General features: G+C 39.8%; 1 protein-coding gene across 7 annotated transcripts in view; it reads right to left on the reverse strand.

Moving 5' to 3' along the window:
* LOC145978185 (nuclear transcription factor Y subunit alpha-like) overlaps positions 1–21,707 on the reverse strand; it is a 37,150-nt gene extending 15,443 nt beyond the window's left edge. For 3 of the 7 annotated variants that reach the window (XM_083110657.1, XM_083110665.1, XM_083110625.1), the window contains exons 1-5: positions 21,569–21,707; positions 9,011–9,163; positions 4,521–4,676; positions 3,255–3,396; positions 1,850–2,019 (exon numbers count right to left, since the gene is read on the reverse strand). In XM_083110657.1, the coding sequence (XP_082966783.1) occupies positions 1,850–2,019; positions 3,255–3,396; positions 4,521–4,676; positions 9,011–9,109 (567 nt within the window). In that variant the 5' untranslated portion in view covers positions 9,110–9,163; positions 21,569–21,707. The other 4 variants (XM_083110647.1, XM_083110641.1, XM_083110631.1 and 1 more) reach the window with 4 other exon arrangements.
* Positions 21,708–25,986: the final 4,279 nt, after the last annotated feature.

The raw sequence follows: 25,986 nt of genomic DNA on the forward strand, positions 1-25,986 counted from the left end.
TGTTGATAACTGAATTTATTTTACTAAACACCGACTGGTACCAAATTTTATATAAGATCACTTAAGTCGTTTTAGCTTAAGCACGCTAATTGAGACTGGATTAGGGCTGTGCAATAATCAGATATTGAGTCAATATTTTTAAAACATCGGAAAGATGGTTTCATAAAAATTACACCTCGATATATCGATATTATAGAGATCGATGATGGCCTTCACAAACAACCTTGCATTTGACTAGTACAAGGGAGTGTAAAATGGAAACATTAATTTGTTTTTGTTTCTTATCTAGTAGATTTCTATATGTAAGGCTGCACAAGTTTGCTGCTTTTTAGCACAGACCTATTGCTGACCTACATATATTTTCAACTTTGAGTTAGTGCCTGGATACTTCAAGGAGAACAAGTCTTTGGGGCCTACGTGCAGTCACTTATGAGCCACTGCTTTTCCACCCATCTGCCTGCAAACTGAAGCCATTATCGAACTTTCTCCTCCATTAGTAAGTAAACTTACTGGTATGGTAAGCATGCACAGAGATATTGAATTTTCATTTGCTTGAGAGATTTCTGTAAGTTTTAGTCTGGCAGGGAACAAGAAACCACTTCTCTTCACAGGTGCAAGCGGGTAGAGGGGCCATTTTTAGAATGGCAAAAATGGTGTTTTGAAGCTCACTTGTTTTGTAAATAATAGGTGATACCTCATGTAAATTTGAGTTGTATAGAGTCTGTCCTACAAATTCTATTGGACTTTCAAGGTTTTGATTTGACTCTCCCATGTACATGAATGCAACAGTACCATTCATTCTTCCTTACTTTTAGTTCCTTGATAAGCATGGAATAGTTGGAGGAGACCTGCAGACTTAACCACTCCACTCCATTGTGGTGTAGGATTTAGTCTATTTTACTCACTGAATGGGCAACATGGTTCTCTATTTCTCCTAGTTAAAATTACAGTTCAAACATTTGTTAAATCGATATCAATGTTATGTCTTCGATACTCAATATACGAACTCGATATCAAACTTCAAAATCAACAAATCAATATCATGCAACCCTAGTCTAGACCCACAGTTTAAAATATGATCCGAACTAATGTGTACTGTGCCTGAACTCTGAAGAAATCTAGGACCCTTGATCACAAGGCAACAGGAATACCACTATACCATAAGGTTCTTCTTGAAGGTTCGCATAACCACTCTTTGTACATGCAAAATAATCTAACACAGTTATTATTTGGTGGTTTTTATTTGATTTTATCTGCAACGTTTCGTTCTGGTTTCCCAGAACTTTTTCAAGCTACACATACAACACAACCTCACATGAACGAACAGTCACAGATAAAATCAAACAAAAACCACTAAAAAATAACCGTGTTAGATTATTTTGCATACACCATAAGGGAGACCCAAGAACACTTTTGTATATTTCTTACTTTATGCAACTTTTCTCACCACTTGTGACAATGAAGATGAATGATGCTTAGATAAAATTGATGAGGGGCATTCACAATGGAACAAATGTCCAGGATGAGCCAACCACTCGAATGAACTTGTACACAACTACATAAGCATCTTAAACAGGACTATGCCCGTACAGAAAAACAAATACAGAACCTGGATATGTCCTGAAGTATGCACAATGTCAAAATTCATTTGTTTATGTGGAAAAATTATGGTAACTTAAAAAGTTGCTACCTGCATGTTTGAGGAAAAGATGTGTTACTGATGGAATGCACTATCATGATGATGTAAAACCATCCCCTGACTAAATCTCATCTTCCGGAAATCCCAGTCCTGCCAATATCCTATATTGCTAATGAATTTCTACTTACAGTATTTTATACACTTGCTTACCATTACAATATTTGTACCATTCACCCCAACAGTTTGGGGTACATTCACAGGAGAGGCAGATACGGTCCCTGCAGGTGTTGGACTACTGGCGCTGGGCTGTGATGTGGCCGAAGTGGTCGTATTTGCAGGATTTGCAGCTAGTTGCACTATATTCCCTGAAAGGTTGATCACTGTAAAGACATGATGTGGAAGGCTATCTTACACGTTTTGCCCCCAGATGAATTGTAAGTAAGTGAACACCACAACATGGGGTACAAAAACTACTTACATTGCCATGCAAAGCTTAAGAGATGCATTTTTTAAAAATTAAAACAAAACTACTGATAGTTTCTACTGGTAAAACAGCAAATTAATTAATAGAAAAGAAAGAAACAAAATGCACATGAAAATTAATATAAATAAAAAAGATCCACTTTCATAATAATAGTGTTTTGCACATGCTTCAGCAAAGATTTCAAATTTTTGTTACTGACATTTGTTCGTTGGCATTCTCTACCCCGACCTTGAACTCTGTTGAATATAAGGCCCAATAAGGCTTTACTCATATGTGAGAAACATTAATACTGTGGGTCAATTCCCAATTAGCCTATCTATGCATAAAGTGGACTCAAAAACCTGTCTAACACAACAGATTCCTGTTCTAATTTGATTATTCTCTGACTGAACCAAATTGCACAATGAAGAATTATATATTTTTTTAAAGTTGTCTACTTATTTTTTACATAATTAATTTTTATAATTTAAGCAAGAATGGATGAATGAAGGGAAATTGAGCTGTATAACATTTGGTGTTCTACAAGAGTCACTAAAAATTAAACCTAAACCTCCCAAAAATTCAGTTGTGACTAGTCACTATGTGCTTAGGCTGTGTGTGACTAATATGATACAAATGTATGCCACTTACTAAATGCTTTATACACACACACAAAATGGCTTAGTGTGCCAAATGAATGATCAAACGGTATATGCAGAAAGTGACAAAAATGGGGGGAGGGTCACAAAATCAATTCTCGTTCTAGCAGCCAGAGTAAATTTATATGTATAGTGCTCCTTTACACATTTATTGGGTGATTTTATATACAATATTAACTGGCAATGAATTCCAGTTTCAGACTGGAAAATTTCACATTATGTCTTACTGACTGGGCAGAGAATGTACAAACAAAATTGCATCTACATTGGGTTAATCATTAACTTTGATGCCACATCAACTTAAAACTGCTGCTTCAAAACAACACAATGCATGCTGGATATTATATACATACAATAGATTCATGAACATCGATATCAGTAGCGAGACAATTGAAAAAAATACAGATAGAAATTTAGTAAGCTTGGGATAAATACCATGCATATTAGGCAACAAAATGTATTAGGGAGGGAATCAAACTAGGCAACAACTAACCTGTTGGTTGTGCCTGTTGCACAACATTACTCTGCCCTTCAATCTGAACAGGTTGGTAAATAAAAGTTTGTCCGTCAGGAGTCTGGATAATTTGTGCCTGCTGGGGCTGTTGGATTACTATCTGCTGAGGTGTTGCGCCACCCTGGAAAGAAAAATCCATTGTGAAAAAAAGCTAGTATATATAAGCTTCACATATTTCACATGCAATCCTTTTGTAGAGAATGATTTTAAAAATTCTTGAATGTTCCTAAACTACCGAGAGAGAAAAAATTCAGATCCCTATTGCCAGTCAAAATGATGCAAACTAAGTTGATGCCATCATCTGTTTCTCAATGGAGAATTGATCATCCGAGAGCCTATTATCAATTAATTCAGCACAGGTCAAAAATGTTATTTCAATGGACTGGCATCAGTACAGACAAGCAATGATCAGAAACGCATCTTCGGAGTTTCATATATAACGAAGATACAAATATCAGATCCTAATGAATTTGGATATCAGATCCACCATTCAACATTCTAATGTTTGATCCAGGGAAACTACTACTGTGCGACTCACACATACGTGTGAATCCAAAAAAAATAAAGTGAATTACCAATTTAACATTAGTTTGGGAAATGTGGGAAATGAAAACCACGTACATAAAAACATGAAGAATTAATTTTTTGAAGAATTGCAATTAAAATTGGTGCAAAAGACTGAAAAATTTGGAGTTTAAAATTATGCAAGAGTTTCAAAAATTGCACGTAAATTCCTACTTACACAAATGCATGCATAAATATGAACATGGCACGTATGATCAACCACAGGTATTTCAATTTATCAATGAACTCTCATTATGCAGTCCTTTCTGTAATGGTGCACCGAGTGATATAACAGTAACTTCTTTCTGCTCTTATGAAATATACTGTTTTACCATTATGACTATGATAAAACTGAAAATGGAAACCATTACAGTGTTTTGGAAAATATACAGTTTACTTTAGTGTATCTTTAATCATGATTGAACGCGAAACTGCGTAGGAGATATTCGCAAAAAATATACGTCACCCAGTTTGAAGCAAGAATACATACACCTTGGCTCTAGCTATACATCTACCAAAAAAAAAAAAAGTGCAGACACCAAAAACTCACGCTTCACTTGTGAGTAATAATGCAAGTTTCAGGAAGGGCCGATATCCCTGACTCTTGCAGGGTTTCAGGAATTTCAGCTAAGAGGTACTTCGATACATTTACTTATGACAAAATTTGCTATTATAACTTACCTGGAGACTAGACACAGGTACCACCTGGATTTGCTGCAGTGCTTGAGCTCCTTGTCCAGCAACCTGGATTGTTTGTGCACCCTGTGGTATCGCCTGTACCATTATCTGTTGTCCAGTTGTGCTCTGAAGTACCTGGCCCTGCGTCACCTGAACAACCTGTAACAGAAATAGACATGTAGCATTTCATGCATTTATTATTCACTTATTTACTACACTTCTCACTGATTTAAGATTAACTAAACTAACTAACTAACTCCCTAGCCTTCTTAAACCCGAAGGTTCATGGCTGCAGCAACACAGGCCTTCCATCTGTCCCTATCTTGAGCAAGATCTATATACTCTTTTCCATCCCTACCGATTTCCTTTAGGTCCATCTCAACGTTGTCCCTCCATCTTCGTCTTGGCCTTCCTACAGGTCTCTTACCATCAGGTTTCCCAACAAGAATCCTGTAAACTCCTTTTTCCTCTCCCATTCGTGCCACATGGCCTGCCCAACTAAGTCTTCTTGATTTAATTATTCTAATATCTGGACATGAATACAAATTATGTAGTTCTAAATTATGTAACCTTCTCCACTCACCTGTTTCCTCATCCCTTTTAGGTCCAAAGATTTTCCTAAGGATCTTATTTTCAAATACTCTCAATTTATGTTCCTCTTTCAATGTAAGGGACCAAGTTTCACATCCATATAATACTACAGGCAAAATTACTGTTTTGTATATTTTAACTTTTAGTTTCTTAGATATTAAATGAGAAGACAAAAGTTTATGAAGAGAGAAGTAACATGCATTTCCTGAATTAAGCCTACTTTTTATTTCCTCTCTAATATCATTTTCATTTGTTAATATTACTCCTAAGCATTTGAATTTGGAAACTGGTTCAAACGAGTTGTTATCAATAATTAGATTTTGATTATTACCTAACACTTGGTTTCGGCCTGGAAGCATATATTTAGTTTTCTCTTTGTTAACTTCCAAACCTATCTCTTTAGCAGTTTTGAAAAATATTTTAGCATTATTCTTAATTGTATTCACATCATTCCCCAGTAAGTCTACATCATCTGCATATGCTAACAACTGAGTCACACCATTTAATTTTAGTCCTTCTTTAGTTTCTTTTACCTTCCTAACAGCATATTCTAAGGCAAAATTAAAGAGCAATGGAGATAATGCATCTCCTCGTTTTAACCCATCATGAATTGTAAATTTGCCAGACATATTAATACCTACACGAATTTTACTTTCTGTTTCACTGGTGCATATTTTTATCATACTAACAAGATTCTTAGGTATTCCAAACTCTACTAATATATTATATAATTTCTCTCTTTTGACCGAATCATATGCTTTTTTGAAATCAATGAATAGCTGATGGACATTTTGATTATATTCCCACTTTTTTTCAAGTGTCTGTCTGATGTGAAAAATTTGATCTGTAGTTTATCTGTTACGTTTAAATGCACATTGATAATCACCTATAATTTCATTAGCATATGGGGTTAGTCTTGTTAAAATAATGTTAGACAATATTTTGTATGTTGTTGAGAGTAGAGAAATTCCACGGTAATTATTGTAGTTCATTTTATCACCTTTTTTAAACACAGGAACAATTATGGATTCTTTCCACTGTTGAGGGATTTCTTCTTTATTCCATATTAAACAAATTAATTTATGAATTTGACATATTAATGAATTTCCACCATATTTAATTAACTCAGCTGGTATTAAATCAATGCCAGGTGCTTTGTTATTCTTTAGCCTTTTAATAGCATCTTTAACTTCAGTACTGATTTAAGATTATCTACACAAATTCAAAAACAGTTTTTAGCTTTTCCTTGGGCTCCAGATAGCATCAACATAGAGTAAAACCTCATTAATCCAGACTAATTGGGGGGGATAAGTTGAACGGTTTAACGAAAGTCCGGATTAACTGAAATAACCTAAAAGAACAGTAGAAAGTGCATTAGAACTCAGTTTATAGCAATAAAACACGTTTATTATGGTGTATTTAAAGGGCATAGGTCTAAATACACTATACAGTACAGTACAAAGTCTGCGGGGAAACAGAATTTCATCAGTGGTTAACTGCCTTCTTTTTGGGAAGTTCTCTTGTTGACTTCTAGCCACATTTAAAACCTTGCATTCTGCTTCCCCCCCCCCCAGCCTTTTGCCTGTCCAGATTAAGCAAACCCCGGCTTATCGGGGTCCGAATTAACGAGGTTTTACTGTACTGTTAAATTTCACAATCCTAAACTTAATACATCCTGGTTTGCAACAAAATATTAATATTGCTACCAAGAATGCAAACCACAATAATGCATACTTTTCACACTCCACATATGTATCACTACTACTGGCTATTTGTAGTAGGAGTGTGGCCAGCATACTGGAATACATACGTTCACTTACACAGGACACTTCCCCACGTTTCATAATGAAAGTTGGTAATACTTATCTCACTACTATTGGCAGCTCACTGGAACTATGTAATTAGTTCTGTGACGTTCTGAAATAAATTCTTCCAAGTACCAACATATTATTGAATTTCTTTCACTGTTCTGCATTATAGTGCTCATGAACTGTTTACAAATATTATGACATGTCATAGGGGAGGCATTTGTACTGCTTTTAAATACTGCAAAAAATACAACAGAGTTTCATTTTTAGGTACTTTATGCTGCAATAGGTTATAGAGTTTAAAGTGTATATCCCAACTTGAATAACATTTTAAACATAAATAAATACATTAATAATGGAAGTTTGTAGCTAAAACCTTAGTGACAATGAAGTTCGACCAGTCACAAATATAGGAGTGCGTTGTGAAAGCAAACATGCATATGCTGAACATATTTTATTCAGCAGGCTACATGGAACAAAGGAAAAAATAAATTTCCGCTGCAACGCAGCAATGTATGGTGTCCACACAAAATAAAACATTTTTGTCCATCTACACGTGACATTGAAGTTCGACCACTGTTAGAGGGGATCCTGTTTACCATGGTGTGACGCCGCCCCATCGGCGAATAACTGTGGCAATGCGTCGGGGCATGCTGCGGACGAGTCGTTCAAGGTATTCCACATTGATGCGGTGGCATTCCTCCTGCAGGCAGGCGATAAGAGCAGCCACTGTCGTGGGTCCCCTCTGTTGCACACGTCGCTTAAGAACACGCCACACATTCTCAATGGGCGAGAGGTCGGGACTCGATGGTGGCCATGGCAGAGTTCGCACGTGATGGCGAGTCAACCATTCTCTTGTCAGCCGCGCTGTATGAGGCCTGGCATTGTCGTGTTGAAAGATGAGACGCCGCCTGTGGAACAGGTGCCTTCGCACTGTGGGAAGATGCCACCCCAGTATGCGTGTATAGGCGTGTGCATTCACAATGCCCTCACTGACGTGTAGTGGGCCAACCTCAGATGCCGTCATGCATCCCCATACCATCACTGACGCAGGTTTCTGTACCCGACGTGCATAACATTTTGCTTCATTCTGTTCCTCCTTCCGACAAAAGACTGTTTTCCGTATTTTCCCGTACACAACATTGAAAATGGATTCGTCCGTCCACAAAACCCTGTTCCACTGCCGAAATGTCCATCCCCGGTACATTCGTGCCCACCGTAGTCGATTGCCTTTGTTCAACATGGAAAGGAAGGGTTTACGTTTTGCCTTGTACACTCGGTAACCGCATCGCTGTAGGTAACGGCGAATGCTTCTGGTTGACACTTCAATGTGAAAGCGTTCTCGAGTCCACAGTCGTAATTCAGCCACAGAAACATGATCGTTGGTCTGGATATAGCGCCTAAATATCCGTAGGTCACGCACGCTCAGCAGGCGTTTTCGACTGGGGGCCTTACCTGGCTCTGTAGTACCCGTATTTTGGTGGTGTTTGATGATGCAGTGGACGGTTGACTTGGGTAAGTTCAGTTGGCGCCCTATTTCCCCGTTCACTGAGTCCATCCCGTTGCAACTCCACCACTCTTCTCCTCACGGTGTTGTCAATAGGTTTGCCCCTGGCCATGGTGATGATGCACTGCGGTTCCTCGGTGCACAGCACGCGCTTTTATACGGCGGACTCCCTTATCGTGTCCGTGACGTCATGCTTCCGTCGAATGCGCCACTATCTGTAATTTTCCGTATGGGTCTGGTGCCTGGTCGAAGTTCAATGTCACGCGTATAGTTCCCCGTTTTCGTTCTTTACGTGACCTTGGGTGCAACATGCTGGGATCACGATTCTTGCCTGCTCACAAGCCTCCTCTTACACACATGCGTCACTTCTGCGGGTCACCCATTCCACCGCCTATGCCTCTGTGCATTTAATCACGGATTCCTTTCTGGTCGAACTTCATTGTCACCAAGGTTGTACATGCAAGCGGCGGTAAACGTATCAAATGGGTTTCTTGCTTTGAACCATCCACAAAACAAAACCAAAACAAATCTTTAAAGGGAACCTAAGAAACTTTAAAATTAAAATGCATAACTTTGAACAAGCTCACCTGTACTTGCTGTCCACCAGATCCTCCCTGAACAGCCTGCATAACAGCAACTTGTCCTTCACCGCCTCCTGCACCAGAAGCTGCCAATTGCTGTTCCATTGTGTTGAACCCACCCCCACCTTACATCTAGCAGCACACTCCTCCAAATACCAACTGAAAAAAAAACAGTAATGAAGATTTCTGACAGTGTAAAGTGGCAGATCACATTTTTCATTAGAGCATGTATGAGGAACCACAATACTACTTAGCTCTTACAATAAAAGAAAAGTAGAGAAAACCTTCATTAGCCCATTAATGCCCATGGAGCAACAGTCCTTTAAAAGTGTGGACTTGACACATGCCTTTCAGAGAGGTAGTGGATGCTAGAGGACACACAGGCACAAAAAATACAGTTAATTCTGTGTTGAAAATAACTACTGTATCTGAAAAAAATTGGAACAATCTGACGTACCTTGATTTGTATTTTCTCTATGAACATCTATCTATTACTTGTGCCATTACACATAATGGCTGGCTGGTTGAGTTTCACATGGTTTGCAGGAAGACAAGATAAAGTTTTAAAACAGTATAAATATTTAGAGCATCATTTCTCAACTTATGGGGCACGAGCCACTGCCGGGTTTCGAGAGAGCGTTTGGTGGGTGGCAAAGTCGAGCTCGAAAAATTATTTACTGTGTCTTGAAAACCTTTTACATTTAAATGACTAACATATGTTGTTTCAACCCGTGTTGTATGTAGTCTAAACTCTAAATTTCTGTTATTCGTGCTCTTGACTGGCATCTCTGATATTTGACATTTTTGTTTCTGTTCCAGTCATAAGTTCTTATTTATCTGTTTGTCACATGCATGTCAACTTGAGGTGTCGCTTGATATTTTTTCGACCGCCATTCAAGTTGCTCATGAAAAGGGATTTTCATCTCTGCACTCAGAATTACAACTTAAGTTAACTACTATTGAACTCAACATACCACAAGGCAGCCCCAACCGTCACATTAGTTCTGTGAGTAAAAAAGAATTGTTTTCAATTTCAGCATGTGTGTTTAGTTAGACGCTAGACTAAAGTAAATTTGTCTTTTAAATTACACATTTACTCTTCTAGAATGAAGTATGTGTAATTTGTTTAAGCAAGCGTAAAAGAGGGGATATTAACACGGGATAGGTCACGCTCACTGTAGTCACATCACCGATCGCGGGTGAGCGTGGCACTCACCCTTGCTTCTCAGGCATATTTCACCTTACTTTAATTTTTTTAAATTTATATTTTGTACTTGCAGTGATCTGTTTATTATAATACTTCTTAGTCATTACATTTTTGTTTCAAAATGTTATTTGTTTTCAAACAGCATAGTATACATCGTCAAAGGCAACAAGTCTCAGCGTTTGAAAAAAAAAAGTGCATGTTCCTCTGAGGTAGTTACATCTGATATGATATAAAATCACTGCGACACTTTTCGAATTTTCTATTACCACGACAAGAACATATAGGTATGAAAACTCACTAGAAACAGGATAGACCTATTGACTAAAATATGCACAAATGTAAATAAAAAATATATAATGTTATCTGTTGCGTGTGAGCTCTGCGTTCACTCTGACAACACTATTTCCACAACAATGGTCTCTCTAATAATGTTGTCTACGTAATCTCATAAAAATGTGATCAGGTCACTCGTGAAACTCTAAAAGTCAGCTAGAGAGCACCACAGGCCAATATTTTAACTACTGTTAAAATGGCACTTCGATAAAATTTAAAGTGAGCACGGCGCTCACCCACGACCGATCGCAGATAGAGGCCTGCATAGTCTGCCTTTTACCTACCCACTGCCCGCTTGCCCGCAAGGACAGGTATACCTGCTCGCCTGCCCACGGCAACGAGTCGACTTGCGTCTTTACCCGGGTTCTTGGTCTTCAAGGCGCTCTGAGCTTACAAGTTAACTGGGCATTCAACAAGACCCAGGCACCTGCAAAACCTGCTGGAAGGAAACAGCCCTCCGGCAGCGTGTCGCTCCAGGTGTTTCATCACCACGTGGACGGCTGCAGCCAGTGTTGCCTACTTACGTAGCTACTAAATCCTACGAAGTCCTAGGAGAAGCTCTCTCCTCCAAGGAGAATTTATATACTTAGCGATTTCAGTTCAGCGTAAGCAGTTTTTATCTTATTGCCAGGAAATGCACGCAATATTACAGCTTCATTTATCTAAATGAATGATCGAGCAAACAAAAATCTCCTCAATGAAAACTAATTGTTTTTCATTACATGGTGCCTTAACCAGGCATGCAGTGGCGCAACCAGAGGGGGCAGGGTGCATTGCTCACAACCTTGGATGGAAATTAAGTCTAGCAGAGGGGTCAGGGTGGGGGTCAAACATTAAAGTACAAGAAAAAACAGGCTAGCAGAATTTAAGAGTAGTAGGGCTAAAGGGTACTCAAGATGGAATTAATTTTCATATTTTTCTTGCATTTTCATTCCAGACGGTCAAGGGCACCTGCAGAGGGGGAATGAAGGGGTAATTGCAACCCCTTGATTTCAAATTTTATGAAAGTAGAAATATATTATAAAATATTATACAGTCTCATCAAGTTCAATGCAGTAGCAAAGGGGTAGCGGGAGTCGGCCCTGAGTGCCGAACGATCTAAGTGAGAAAAGTTTTAAAACAGAATGCTATGGCGGCCCATGATATTATTTGCTATTAATGTTGGTTTCTTACGAGTTGGATGAATTGATTATGTAATACATCGCTCCATGTGAAAACAAAATATTGTAGATGGAAATTTTACATGCCATATGTATGTACATTCGGAATGCATTTATCATGCACTTACTTTCTTTCAAAAACAGTTTGTGTGCTTGTTTTCCATTATTAGCTAATGTGAAATTGACGTGTTGAAAAAAATATTTCTAATCCTCTGTTTCAACACAAATGCGTGAGAACCGACTTCTACCCCCTTTTTGCGTGATTTATGAGGATAATAATGTCTTTCATGCTAGTTTATTACTATTATTGTGATTGTTGTTGTTGGTACGTTTATCCAAGTACTTGCCCCCCCCCCCCCCCAAACGAGGGTAACGGCAATGCCCCTGGCTGGCTACGGCCCTGGTGTTCGCAGTAGAACAGTGTGTTGTTCGACTCGCGACCTCAGCGTCGAACGTGACATGTTTCAGTCCTGCCATATATCACTATATATTCGTATATTGGTTGTTTACGACATATACTTATGGATCCTGTGCCACGGAAAACCTATTTCAATGTGTGTGTGTGGGGGGGGGGGGGGGTAGCAACATTCGTAAATCTCATTTCATTGGTGATGTGGCTTACGAAGCTTTCAGTTCACTTTTTTAAGTAGTGAAAATCTATTGCAGTTGGCAACACCGCAGAACGGCGTGGGCCCAGTGCAGTTTCTACTCGAAGCAACTACGTCATGCAGAGGGAGGGGTCTGCAGTTGATGGAAAGAACGAACTGAGACCTACTAGGTATCGTAAGACTGCGGGTACCCGGCGGGTCTACAATGCCTGCCAGGAACGATCTGGGCAGGTGGGCATACAAGCTGCTCAAGCGAGGGTGTTGCGCAGGTTGCATGGCATTTCAGGAGCGATGTCTCGCGAACGGGTCTGCTCCAGGTCTTGTGCAGGCCTCTGATCGCAGATTAAAGTACTCGATGTTAGGAATAATGTGATTATAAACTGGGTGCACCCTCTTTCAAGAAATTCTGCTGGCATCCATGCTTATGGGTCCCATAAAGTGTATTATCCTTCAAGGTGGGCCCTGGACTGAGAAAGGCTGAGAATCACTGACAGAGAATGAATGTAAGTTGGTTTGAAGTTGTAGAGAACCATAACACTGTGCAGACACTTCAATCCAAAAAGCAGGTTTGCCTGACATTTGGGCTGTTGAAACTGTTCCATCCATAAAATGTTGTATTGTTATATATAAGAAAGCAAGAGTACGTAAGTACTACAGCAAACCAAACCTGCATTACCTACTCAAGTAAGAGGTACCCTTGACCCTCTGTACCTCCTAGAGAAACTGAAATATATTGTATGGTCTATGAAGATTTTGTTGTTTATGAACATTTTCAGTTAATTGTATCTCTCCGAGAAACGTGTTATTGTGAATCAAAGTAAGACTTTACTGTGAAGCAGAACAGCATCGAGGCTTCGTGCAAAGTGAATAAAGCACCCAAAACGACTTTCCACAACAGCAGCTATAATTTTACGTAGTTGCATTAGGATTGGTACTGCTAGTTATTTTCAGCATGTTTTTTTTTTTCGCTATTAACAGATTTTACCAACAAAAAGCGGCAAAAGTACTCAGATATTGCAGGGTTTAACTTATGTGGGCCATTCTTTGGGATCAAATATCTCCACTATTTGTGCTTTCCTAATGCTGGAACCACTTTAACATTAGTAAAACATTGAAATCCATCGATTAAAACATGAGAGTGCTAGACATTTGAAGATGCCGACATTCAATAGTTGTTACCGACAAAAAAGCATACACTAGCCTCATCTAGTTCGCTGCACTTTTTGACTCGCTTTGACTCTCTCTGCACCAAAGTGTCTAGTTGGTTGCACGGTGCAACACAGTCGTCTAGTTCGTTGGTTTGGAGTCAAGTAGTGTATTTCGCATCTGCAGCACCTTCCGGACCGGTGTATGTTTGGTGTTTGGTCACGTGGTGCGTGCTAACTAAGCAAATGTCCGTTTAAAGCAACAGACATGCATTTGTTGAATCTTCTGAACTTTAACACCGCTTTCAGTCTAGTTGGTTGAACGTTATTTCCTTGCACCAGCCTGACACTGGATACACCTGCACTGCACAGTGTGTCAAAAAGTGCAGCCAACTAGACGGGGCTACTGAGTCAATAATTAAACAGTGTTTTCCTCAGGTGCAAAGTTTTGATTGTCGTGTTCTTTGATGTACACGGTGCCACTTTTGTCTGCATAGTATTCAACATGCAATCCTTGCAATTTTTCTATGGCTAGCATTGTTGTTTACCTCGCCAATTATTTATAGAGCAGGGCATTATTGTTCATTGTTTGTGATTTTTACTACTTTTTATGCACTTTGCATATCTGCAAAGCTGCGCGTTCAGCTTCCTTTTCAGAACGAGGCATATCGGTGTTGGAGCATACAACGCTCTTCAATTATGCTATTATTTTCTCGTCTTTTTTGATTTTGTGAACTAGCAATGGATCATCACACACATTGGGAGGAACTGAAAAATAACAGACTCACGGCTGATGAAATAAGGTCATTGATTTTGCCTTAGGACAGTGAAGATGGTCTAGAAGCTGACGATTCTGACAACGACCCAACAGTAGTGGTGGACATCTGACAGCTGCAATGATGTAAAACTTTCTTCTTCCATGAATCATCAAGGTAAGGGAGTTCCAGTTTTTCCTGTCACTTCTACAAGTGATTGCAGTATTGTTCCTGCAAATGTTAGATGTGATTTTTCTAAATGTTCCAGTGTTTCTCCAAATTGCCAAAGTGATTCCCCTAATTGTTCCAGTGTTGATCAAGATTGTGGAAGTGATTCTCGTAATTCTCTAGGTGCTGATACAACTTTGCAGGCTACAAGCACACAAGATAAAAAGACAAATGCGACAAAACGGACAAAAAGGAACAATATTTTGTGGCGAAGTAGAAATGGTGTTTTCAGTGAAGAGAGAATGATTTTCAAAGAAAACACTGAATTACCTCAATATGTAAAAGAACTTGAAACTCCATACCAGTGTTTCAAATATTTCTTAACAGATCAGGTTTTAACGAAAATTGCAGAAGAAACCAATCTATACTGTAATCAAAAAGACCCTAGCAATTATTATACATCACATGACATAGAAAAGTTCCTAGGAATTTGCATAATTTGCACAACCAACATTCGTGACCTCTGGAATAACATTCTGGGCAATGATTCAGTGAAAGAGACAATGTCATAGAAGAGCTTTGAAAAGCTATGTTATTGATTTCATCTGAATGACAATTCCAAGCAGCCCAAAATTATGATCCAGACTTTGATAAACTGTACAAGATCAGGCCTATTTTGGACCATCCGAATGAAAGATTTCTTTCCATTCCCACAAGTGAACGCTTATCAATAGATGAACAAATGTGTGCTACGAAAGCTAGACATCATATGAAGCAGTATATGAAGGACAAGCCTCACAAGTGGGGATATAAACTTTTCGTATTGTGTAGAGATATGGGATTTCCTCACAAAATAGAAATATACAGTGGACAGGAGAATGATCCAAAGTTTAGGCTTCAGTCTGAACCTGACATTGGTCCAAGTGGCAATGTTGTTGTTAGATTGGCAAGAGAAATACCAAATTATAAAAATTACAAATTGTACTTTGATCATTTTACACTTCATTGGACCTTGCAATATACCTGTATAAAAGAGGAATTCAGTGTGTAAGCACTATTCAGAGAAACAGAATACCAAACTGTAAATTTTCAAAGGACGAAGATATGAAGAAGCATCCTCATGGATTCTCTCAGGAGTTATGTGCAAATGTTGATTCTGTAGAGATCTCCAGTTATATTCAAGGATAATAGCAATGTTGTATTGCTTTCAACATTCATTGGTGAAGAACCGAAGCAATTACTTCAGAGGTATGACAAAAAGAAGAAGGAGCATACTCAGGTATAATGTCCAGCAGTTGTGTCTGTTTACAAGCACATGGGAAATGTTGATCTTCTGGACAGTAACATAGGAAGAATTCGTATCAAAAAGAAATCTCGAAAGTGGTATTTTCGATTATTTTATCACCTAGTGGACATACAATTTATAAATGCTTGAACTTTGCAGTGGAAAGTCCATTCTAAAGCAAATGGCAATGCTCTAACAGAAGCAATTCAGCATCAGATTAGCAAACACTGTGTGCAGAATTGGACCAAAGAGTCAAAAAAGAGGTAGGCCAAGAAGTACTGACATTGGTGATGAACGGCATGTCAAATACAAAGTAACTCTACCAAGTCCAGAAATTAGAAAGGATTTGCGTGGTCACTGGCCTCAATGAAAAGAGAAAAGGACAACTTGTAAATACACTAACTGCAGAGGATATACATATGTAGCCTGCGAAAAGTGTAAGGTTAATTGGAGCTAATGCAGAATATAGAGAATATCTCCAATTTCGTTAATATTTGGTATACTAACTAAATTTGGCCTTCTAATCACAAATCTGTTGTTAAAATGCAGGGGTTAGTTACTTCTGGAAATCGTGAAAAAAGCTGATGTAAGTTGAGAAATTTTTTTTTGAAAGCTGTATCGCACTGTTTTACAAATAAAATTTTAACTAAGCTTGCCTAACCTTACCAGAAATTATTCGTGGAGCTATCTGTGAATGGTTTGTCGGCCTACCCATGCATGGTTCGTACGGCTACCCGTTCATAATGTACTGATCAGAAGGCCAAAATTAGTTAATCTACCAAATATTAACGAAATTCAAGATACTTTCTTACCCTAACCTTACCAGAAAATGTTTTGTGCGGGTATCAGTTAAATCTTTTCCCAATGAGCACATATTGTAACAAAATATAAGTTTTGTAGCACTAGCTTCGTCACTGCCCAAGATGCCATTTTGCTAGAAGAACGCTCGAACACCGTTGCCAAACCTACCTCTAATCAAAGTCTGCATTCCATATGCTCTTCTACCTTGTCATTCTCACTGATGAAGCAACAACTAATGCAAAGAAGGAACAGTGTGGCAACGCTGTAGACAGCCCAACGAATGACGAACGTCACTTGTTCATATCATCAAACATGGTTGTTATGTTTATGTATGGAGAATGATTGCGGTAATGAAGAACTTAATTTTGCAACATATATAGACGTAAGTGTACAATTTTTACACGTGACCCCCAAATCTTAACTCCAGATAAGTTACCAGGACTGCATATTTACTGAGTATAAGAAGTAGGAAAGGAATTTGAGACATTCTCTATATTGTGCATTCATACCGGTTAATTTGTGCTTCAACAAAGATTGGTAAAAATTTACTATCTTTCAGACACCTCTAATTTTTTCGTTTCGTCAATTTTTGACATTCGTACTTACATATCTGCTTCGCGGAACATTCCTGAAGGTGTATCAACGTTGTTTTGTTGAAAGTAGAGCAATTTTTCACATTACCAGTACATCTTTCTGGTAGGCCATTTCGCTTGCCTGAGACACAATATGGCGAGTACACCTTCCTACATAATCGCGTGTCGTGCTTGTCTTTTGTCAAATTTTTGACATTCGTACTTAGGTATCTCCTTCGCGGAACATTCCTGAAGGTGTATTGACATTGTTTTGATGGAAGTAAGAGCAATTTTTCACATTACCAGTACTTCTTTCTCCTAGCCTTTCCGCTTGCCTCACACACAATATGACACGTACACCTTCCTACATAATGACGCGTCGGGCTTGTCTTTCCTCGATTTTCAATTGTTATGCAGTGTTTCAACCTTAGGAACCCAAGAAATGCCCGTGAACAAAGTTCATCAGATCTATTTCTTTTTCATTTTTTTTTTCGCGTTCCTTGAATCGTTTTTGGGGCTATCCGTAATGGAATAAGTGGGAAACATCTAGAAATTGCAAAATAAGCTAAAATAAGGCATTAGTTTTCGGAATGGAAACTGTTGATTTTCAATTTTTTTTTGTTTCACAACCAAATATATATATATATTCCTGATACTACCACGATGCCAAATTTTAACTATGTTTCCTAACCTAACTGAACTAACCTAACCATGCGCCAATGGTTCGTGGGGCTAGCACCAATCGTTCGTGGGGCTAGCGTCAATGGTTCGCAATTATTTCCAATTTCTAGACCCTGATACTAACACGACACCAAATTTTAACTATGTTTCCTAACCTAACCACGTGCCAATGGTTCGTGGGGCTTGCGACACGCCATCCTTCTAACTCTCATTGCAAACGCAGACAGTTCGAAACACTGGATACCCAATGAACATGAACAAAACACAATCACGGCGAGTGATGCATGAAGAAGAAGAAGACGACGCGTGATGGTGTACTAAGGTGTATGCACCAAATGCTATTCTCAGTCGGAGAATTAATTTTCAACGAACAACATGAATTTCAGCTATGGAACATTCCCACATCACACAAAACACCTTCCCGATGTTCGACAATGCTACGGGAACTTATTACGGTAAGTAGTTTCTCCTGTAAAAATAAATAAATGTGTCCCCGAAGGATAGTAAACAGTGTAGGTTGACTTATTAGGTGATTTGGTACCAGTTTCATAGATCGGAGACACATTAAAATCGGATATTTTGTGTTTCGCATGGTTCGTACTTACCACTTGTGTATTGTAGAACATAGTTCAAGGTGCCATTATGCTTTTTACACGAAAACAAACGCAATTTTTCACATTCTGAGTGCTTTTTTTTCTATTCCTTTCTTCGCTTCCGAACCACACAATATGGCAGGCACATCTTGACTCATGTTGTGGGTATGCAGTGTTTCAACCTTCTGCACCGAAAAATACCTACTATCATATTCGTCACCGGTGGAAATTATACATTATGCACAGGTAGCTGATGTATAGCCTGGGTAGCTGATGGATATCCCCATGAACCATACACGGATAACCCCACAAACCATTCACGGATAGCCCCACGAACCATTATGCACGGTAGTTGACCAATAGCCCCACGAACCATTTCTGATAAGGTTAGGTTAGGTTAGGTTTGGTTACGTTAGGCAAGCATAGTAAAAAAAGGGGGGGTTGAAACACTGACAGGGGCTTACGCAGCATCCGGTTGCCGTAGGGCAAGCAAATGAAAGCAATGGCAATTTTGCGTCTGAGATATTTCTCTTGAAAAATACATTATTTCCCGATCAAATATATTCCACGATGAAAGAAAATACCTCGACGAACGTTGTAAACCTTGGAGAAACTCATTTCCGGGTAACAGTTCGTTATATCGGAGACACATTATAATCGGATATTTTGTGTTTCTCATGGTTCGTACTTACGAATTGTGTATTGCGGTTGAAGGTGCCATTATGCTTTTTACACGAAAATAACATTGATTTTTCACATTACGTCGAATTCTTTTGGTTCCTTCTTTCCGTTGCTGAAACATACAATATGGCGCACACAGGTGTGGATCACCGCGCGTCGTGCTTGTGTTTTGTAGATTTGGAGTGGGTATGCAGTGTTTCAACCTTCTGAACCGAAAAATACCTACTTTCGTGTTCATTACGTCATCACAAACCATTGACGGATAGCCCCACAAATCATTGACGAATAGCTCCAAAAATAATTCACGATAGCCCCACAAACCATTGATGGAAAGCCCCAAAAACCATTCACGATAGCCCCACGCTCAATTTCCGGCAAGGTTGGATTAGGTTAGGTAAGCATTGTTAAAAAAAAAAAATCTCTTAAAAAATGGCACATTTGGAAACACTGGCGAGACCACGTGACTTTCGATGCACGCGCCATCTGCAGGTACATAATGGAAACAACGGCATAATGTTGTCGCTTTACAGAAAATGCAAGTTTCTTACATAAAAAGTGATTATTTCTTGTTCTGCAGCATTCTATGGTGAAGTTTTCAGTTTCCACGAAAGAAAATACCTCGAAGAACTTCGAAAATGCTACAGAATCTGATTTCAGTAAGTAGTCTCTCCTGTAAATTTGAAGAAAAGTGTCTCCGATATAACGAACTGTTACCCATTTCCGTAAGTACTTTCTTGTTGATTTGATTGATTGATTTAGTTTATTTTACTTCGCGTTTTTGTGCCTCTTGGCTAATTTGCGAAGATGGGGATGAGTGATGAAATTGATGAAGGGACATTCACAAACAACCAAGCCCGACCGGGATTCGAACCCGGGACCCTTGGCGTAGCAGCACGATGTGCTAACCACTCGGCCACAGGGTTGGGCAAGTAGTTTCGGCTAGAATGTACAATATAGAGAAAGTCTCCAATTTCGTTAATTTTCGGTATACTAACTAATTTTGGCCTCCTAATCAGTAATCTGTTGTAAAAAAACCGGGGGTCACGTCTGGAAATTGTACATTTTGAAGAAAAATTGTTCGTTAGCACCAAAAACCATCCACGGGTAGCCCCACAAACCATTGACGTTAGCCCCAAAAAACATCCACGGGTAGCCCCACGAACCATTCACACGAGGTTAAGTTAGGCCTGTTAGGTTAGGTTCCATTAGCACTCATTTCACCCCTAAATTCATCGAATAAATAGGGATCGTTCTAGAATTGAACATCATAAACCATTTTCTTGTAAAACAACGGCGTGGTTGGACACAATGACAGGATATTACATTTTTGTTCGTAAAACTACGCATATACACCTATATATATAAAAAATTCAATCGGCTTTTTTTCAAATTTTCAGACGTCACCCCCGGTTTCTTTCAACAGATTCGTGATTAGGAGGTCAAAATTACTTAGTATACCGAAAATTAACAAAATTGGAGACTTTCTCTATATTGTAAATTCGCTCCGTAGTTTCTTGTGTAAAATTGAATAAATGTGTCTCCGATGTATGAAACTGTTACTGGTGATTTATGTCATTTTTCTCGAGTAACTGCAGAAAACCACGGAAAAATCTCAACCAAGGACGTTCAGTGTAAGTTAAGTTTTCTCTAGAAATTATCATAATTGCTTCTATGTTGTTCCGAAGCCATAGACATGATACATAAAACTGAATTTTTACCAAAAACGTTATTTTGGAAGGTTGCATGCATGCAAGTGTGTCCGCCAACTGGTTTCTTCACACACACAAACATGCACACTTCTTACATAAGGGTTTCCACATTCTCATGCATGTGGATTATATACGTATAAACCACGCGTTTTCGCAGCGCTTCACTCGGGACGGTTTCTCGTGTGCAATCAAGTTGCGTCATAATCTAGAGATAATTGAACATCCGGACTGTAGTACAAAATAATTGTATTCTTTGTAGTACGTATAGAAAAGAAATGGTGTAGTTTAATATGGTGCATCAGGCTGTGATAATTGACGAAATCAAACTATGAGGTGGGCCTAAAGATCTTTAGTTGCAACTTGAGACATAGACTCATATAAACTCTCTAATAAAAATAGACATATCGATGCGGCATATAAATAATACATACAGAAACTAATGAATCTAAATATTGCACACTGCACAGAAAAGCAAGAACGCAAGATACAGATAAGAAACAAGACCAGACAGCACGATCTAAAATAACACATCAGACTTCACTTCAAAATAACACATATGACCTACATAGTTAAAAATAGGGAAATTCACATCTGTAATATTGAATTACGACACTTGGCTCTCAAAAAGTAGAGCTACGTAAATATGACGGAGGGAACTGATCTAACCTGCTTGAATTTCGGGAAAACGCCATTACCAACCGTAAAATCGGAGTTGCAACAACAAACATGGCTTCCTCGCTTTGTTTCTAGTAAAGATGGATCGAAACTTATAGGTCCTGTTAAAATTCAGTCAAAAACAATCAAATCTTGCCGGCAAACTCCGAAAAACTCGATCTGTAGAGATCTTAGATAATTTGTGGACTTACATTGGATATTTTCGACAGCACTTTCCCAATGATTGGTCGGCAAATTGTACACCAATGGTCGGCGAATCACCAGCGTTACGATGAGAGGCCTAGCAGTGTATTGGTGCTGTTGGCTTCACAACTACCACTCCCCTGCGAGGTAGCGACACGCCAAGGCGGTCGATGCCCCGTTGTACAGAAGGAGCCGCGAGTACCCTCTCATCCAGGGTACAGAAAATTCACCGGCGAATAGGAATTCGCATACAATCGTACCACCGAGTACGTGCGCCTCGAAGGAAAGGCTAGGAACTCCGGAAAACCAAGAAGGTCTAGCATGGGAATTGGGAACTTCGTCGTAGCTGCTTATTAATCACAAGGTTGTTGAAAGGAAGAGGAATTTACGAAACGTGTATATTCAAAGAAAATACTTGCAGAGTTCATGGAAGTCCTTGATAATACGCTTCAGGAGATACATAGATGGCCCTTCTCCGTGCAATCTTCAGCTTTATTTTTTCAATTTTCTGGAATGGGTTACCTTGCGATTGCCAAGTGTATAATAACGTGGCCCATCCGTGTGTCTGGGTCTGCTACAATACGGAAGTGCGTCTGTCTGTATTTCGCGTTTGTCCCAAGAATAATTTGCTGGGAGCGGAAGTGTTACCTGAGGCACGAAAAAACGAGTTTGAGCGCTCCTTCCAATGAATGAAAGAACAGATCGAGGCAGCTTTCGTCGGTTTCCATTATGGGGTTGTAAAGAATGCATTGTTAAAAAGAATTATGAATGTTGCGTGGTAAACTGGTCTCTCAAGTTTAGTAAGGCAATCTGATTGTATAACAGCTGTTCACCAAGTCTAAGGGAAAACTTGACACGAATGGGTCATGTGTTGTATAGTTTCCAGACCCAGCGGCGTGCGAGATAATCATACCCCCCACAAGTGGGAGATAGTAGCTACGAAAAAAAAGGTGGAGAGGCAGAAGTGAGGGTAAGGAATATTTTCTAGGTATGCGCCTAAATATCACACAAAAATGAATATTTTGAATAAATAGTTTTTCATATTTGCTGCCTTCTCCTTGGGACTGTCCTTACACTCTGTCTCTGGAATCTGTGGAGCAAGGCCGCTCATAACAGTAGAAAAGGGGAGAAAGCGAGTGGGCGGAGCAAAGCAATGCACGCAGCTGCAAAAGGCTGGTAGCGAGTTTCCGCTTCATACACTCGCGCATTCATTGGTCGGTCGAGTCACTACTTGCGCAGATACATGTTTTCGTTCGCCAGCTCCAGAGATTAGCGACACAGAGTAGAATTTCTCAATCGAGGACGAGCAAAAGATCCACTCAAACTCTTCCAACCCCGCCCGATCTTTGGCAACTTGAATGCGACGTTATGACTTTCCCCAATGGCGAACACTGTGTTTCAGAGAGGGGTAGAAGACACTCACCGACCCCTACCTTTCCACATAGAAATCACGGTGGTTATATAGTTGGGAGCCTGACTCACCAGTCACCACCCAATCCCTAGGCAGGAGTAGCGTGCCCTACCCGGTAAAATTGTTCGCCACTGACTTTTTCCATATTAAGCCTAACTGACAGTTTCATCACTTCCCCTGAGCAATGAGCAGGTGACTTTTTTTTTAATGAGGGAGCTTCGAAAATTATATTTATCACCATACAACCCAGATCTATATGTATCGACGCCAGGAAAAAAATAATGAAGAGGGGCGACCACTTTGAATATACCGCCAAATTCCATGCAAAAAAGAGACAGTTTTTAAGATAAAAGAGCATGTGTTCATATAGGTTTTCTTGTTGTTGTTGTTGAGTTGGTGTTTTAAGTCCACTTTATGCATAGAAAGACTAGATTTTCTTGTTACCTGGCTCAGCAGACTGATCTGCCAAGGCAGCACACACCTGCCCCTTGGCATCGTCGCTACCCAGATCCACCGACTTCGAGTTCGGTTTTTATTATATTTTATTATTATTTTTTTGTAATATGTCTCTTTCTTTTTATTCATTACATTTCGACTGTTTCTTTATCCGAAATCCACATACATTTTCGATAAGAAAGAAAATGCGCTGCACATGTACTTTTGTAGCGACTGGAAATCTCCTAAAGACGGTGAAACCAGATAGTATATAATTTGTCTGTGGTAAAACACAAGCCAACCAGACAGGCAATAATTCTCGTTGTCGCTATGGGGCATAATCATAAATTTTTGAAGGGTGGGTGTAATTTGTATTTTTTTTCTTTGCGTCGCTCTTCTTTCAATTTTGGCTAATCGCAACTCCGAGGCTGAAGGATGGTTAGATGAAATTGATGAAGCACAAGCCGTGAGTCAAGCTCAACGTTTATTTTCTGAAGTTTCCGCGTGTATGTTTGGGCATGTACTAACTCAATAAAAGGAGGAATAATTGGATTAAGTAATTGAATGGTGACATAGTGACTCGAATCCCGCTTTAAACTGTAGGTCCAGTCCTGATTAGCTTATCAGTGCACAAAACTCAAACTTGTAGTACTTAAGATCAAAATGTGCAATCCAAGATCCAGCCTGTCAAAATTAATAAGATATTTACAGTGCTGAAAAATCCATTCGCACTTCTCCTACCTACTATGATTGATGATTGTTACCCTCCGCATTAAGCGTTATCAGTGGCGGCGATGGGGTGGGACGTGGGGTGGCAGTTTCCCCACACTTTTGCCACTCTTTGCTCCCGCACTGTGGCCTTTAATGCAAAGCATTGTCTAAAAGTGAACTGTCCTTGCCCCGCCCCCAGTTTTGGCACCCAATCGCCGCTACTGAGTGTTATGCATACTGTGCGACTGAATTTTGCGGATTGTTCAGTGATTTCTATGTTGATTTACATTTTCTTACGAAGTACTTTTGGAGGCTATCTTCCATGCTGTTTTCGTCTGTATCAACCATGGATCCCGGTAGAGGGGACCAGGGTTCCCCTTCCACTGGAAAATGAATGTCAAATTGAAATTATGCCTATATTGGTTTGATGCATCAATTCGTAGCGTTTGTGTTTGGTATGGCAACCCTGCGGTGTTATGAGTTTGTTTATCTTTTAATGTTCATATCAATTGAAGTGGCATTGTTGTGCTTGTGAATATGCATTGAATTTTACAGATTTGGAGAAAGACGATGTTATTTATGGGCTAAAGAACAATAAATGTCCAGTGGGGGGAAAAAACATTTCCGACATATTCTTCTGTCTGAATTTAACCTAGGAGACTAGGGGCAAAGGCAGCGGAGGTGGCTCGAAATATTTGTCCCTTGTACAGGGATTGATTGATTTGGTGTTTTAAGTCCACTTTATGCACAGTAAGGTTACATAATTTAGAACTACATAATTTGTATTCATGTCCAGATATTATTAGAATAATTAAATCAAGAAGACTTAGGTGGGCAGGCCATGTGGCACGAATGGGAGAGGAAAGAGGAGTTTACAGGATTCTTGTTGGGAAAGCTGATGGTAAGAGACCTGTAGGAAGGCCAAGACGAAGATGGAGGGACAACGTTGAAATAGCACTGCGCCATCGGGGAGGCCCCTTGTACGGCATTTACATTTCCCCCAACGGGGAAAGCAGGGCAAGAAAATTGTTTTGTCATTACAATTTTTGAACTTAAGCGTTTCTCCACGTTCAGGAAGACCATCGGGTTTTAATGAAGACATTTTAAACGCTCTAATCCACGAGGATCCACATCAGTCGTATCGAGAATTAGCAAATGTGATGACGTGTGACCATTCAACCATAGTGCGACATTTGCATTCCTCCATGGGTAAGGTGTGGCCGCGGTGGCTCAGTCGGTAACGCGTCTGACTACCATGCTAAAGGTCCCGGGTTCGATCCCCGGCCGGTTCAAATCCGGGAACTTTTCTAACGATGGAAGCGGCCCCGGCGCCAACCCAGCGTCGAATAACATGGGTACCTGGGGGAAACCCTGGGGGGTAAAGGCGGTCAGGGGCGTGATGCTGATCACATCACCCCCACTCATGACCGGATCAAGAAAGTGTGGGGCGTTACCCCCACACCCCCTATACGCCTTCATGGCGTGGTGCTATGCACAGGGGAGCACTTTACTTCTTTACTTTTACCATGGGTAAGGTTCAGGATACAGCACGCTTTAAATGAAAACAACCCAATCAGCGAGTAGGCCAGGAAAACAGCATCAACTGCTGCGACACGGTAATGCACACTCCCGCTAACATGACAAAAGCTGCTAAAAAAATCCAGGAGCTTGGTTGGGTAGTTAATCCGCATCCTCCTTACTCCCCCGATCTTGCGCCCTCGGATTGCTACCTTTACAGCTCTCAATCCATCAATCTTCAAGGAAGCTCCTTTGGTGACGAAAATGCTCTTCAAACTAGGCTTGACGAAGCTTTTAACCCCGAATGATTTCTTCTGGCGTTGAATTGAAAAACTGCACCAGCGTTGGTAG

Source organism: Lepisma saccharinum, chromosome 1, assembly GCF_977018435.1.
Source record: "Lepisma saccharinum chromosome 1, izLepSacc3.1, whole genome shotgun sequence".
NCBI classification, from domain to species: domain Eukaryota; kingdom Metazoa; phylum Arthropoda; class Insecta; order Zygentoma; family Lepismatidae; genus Lepisma; species Lepisma saccharinum.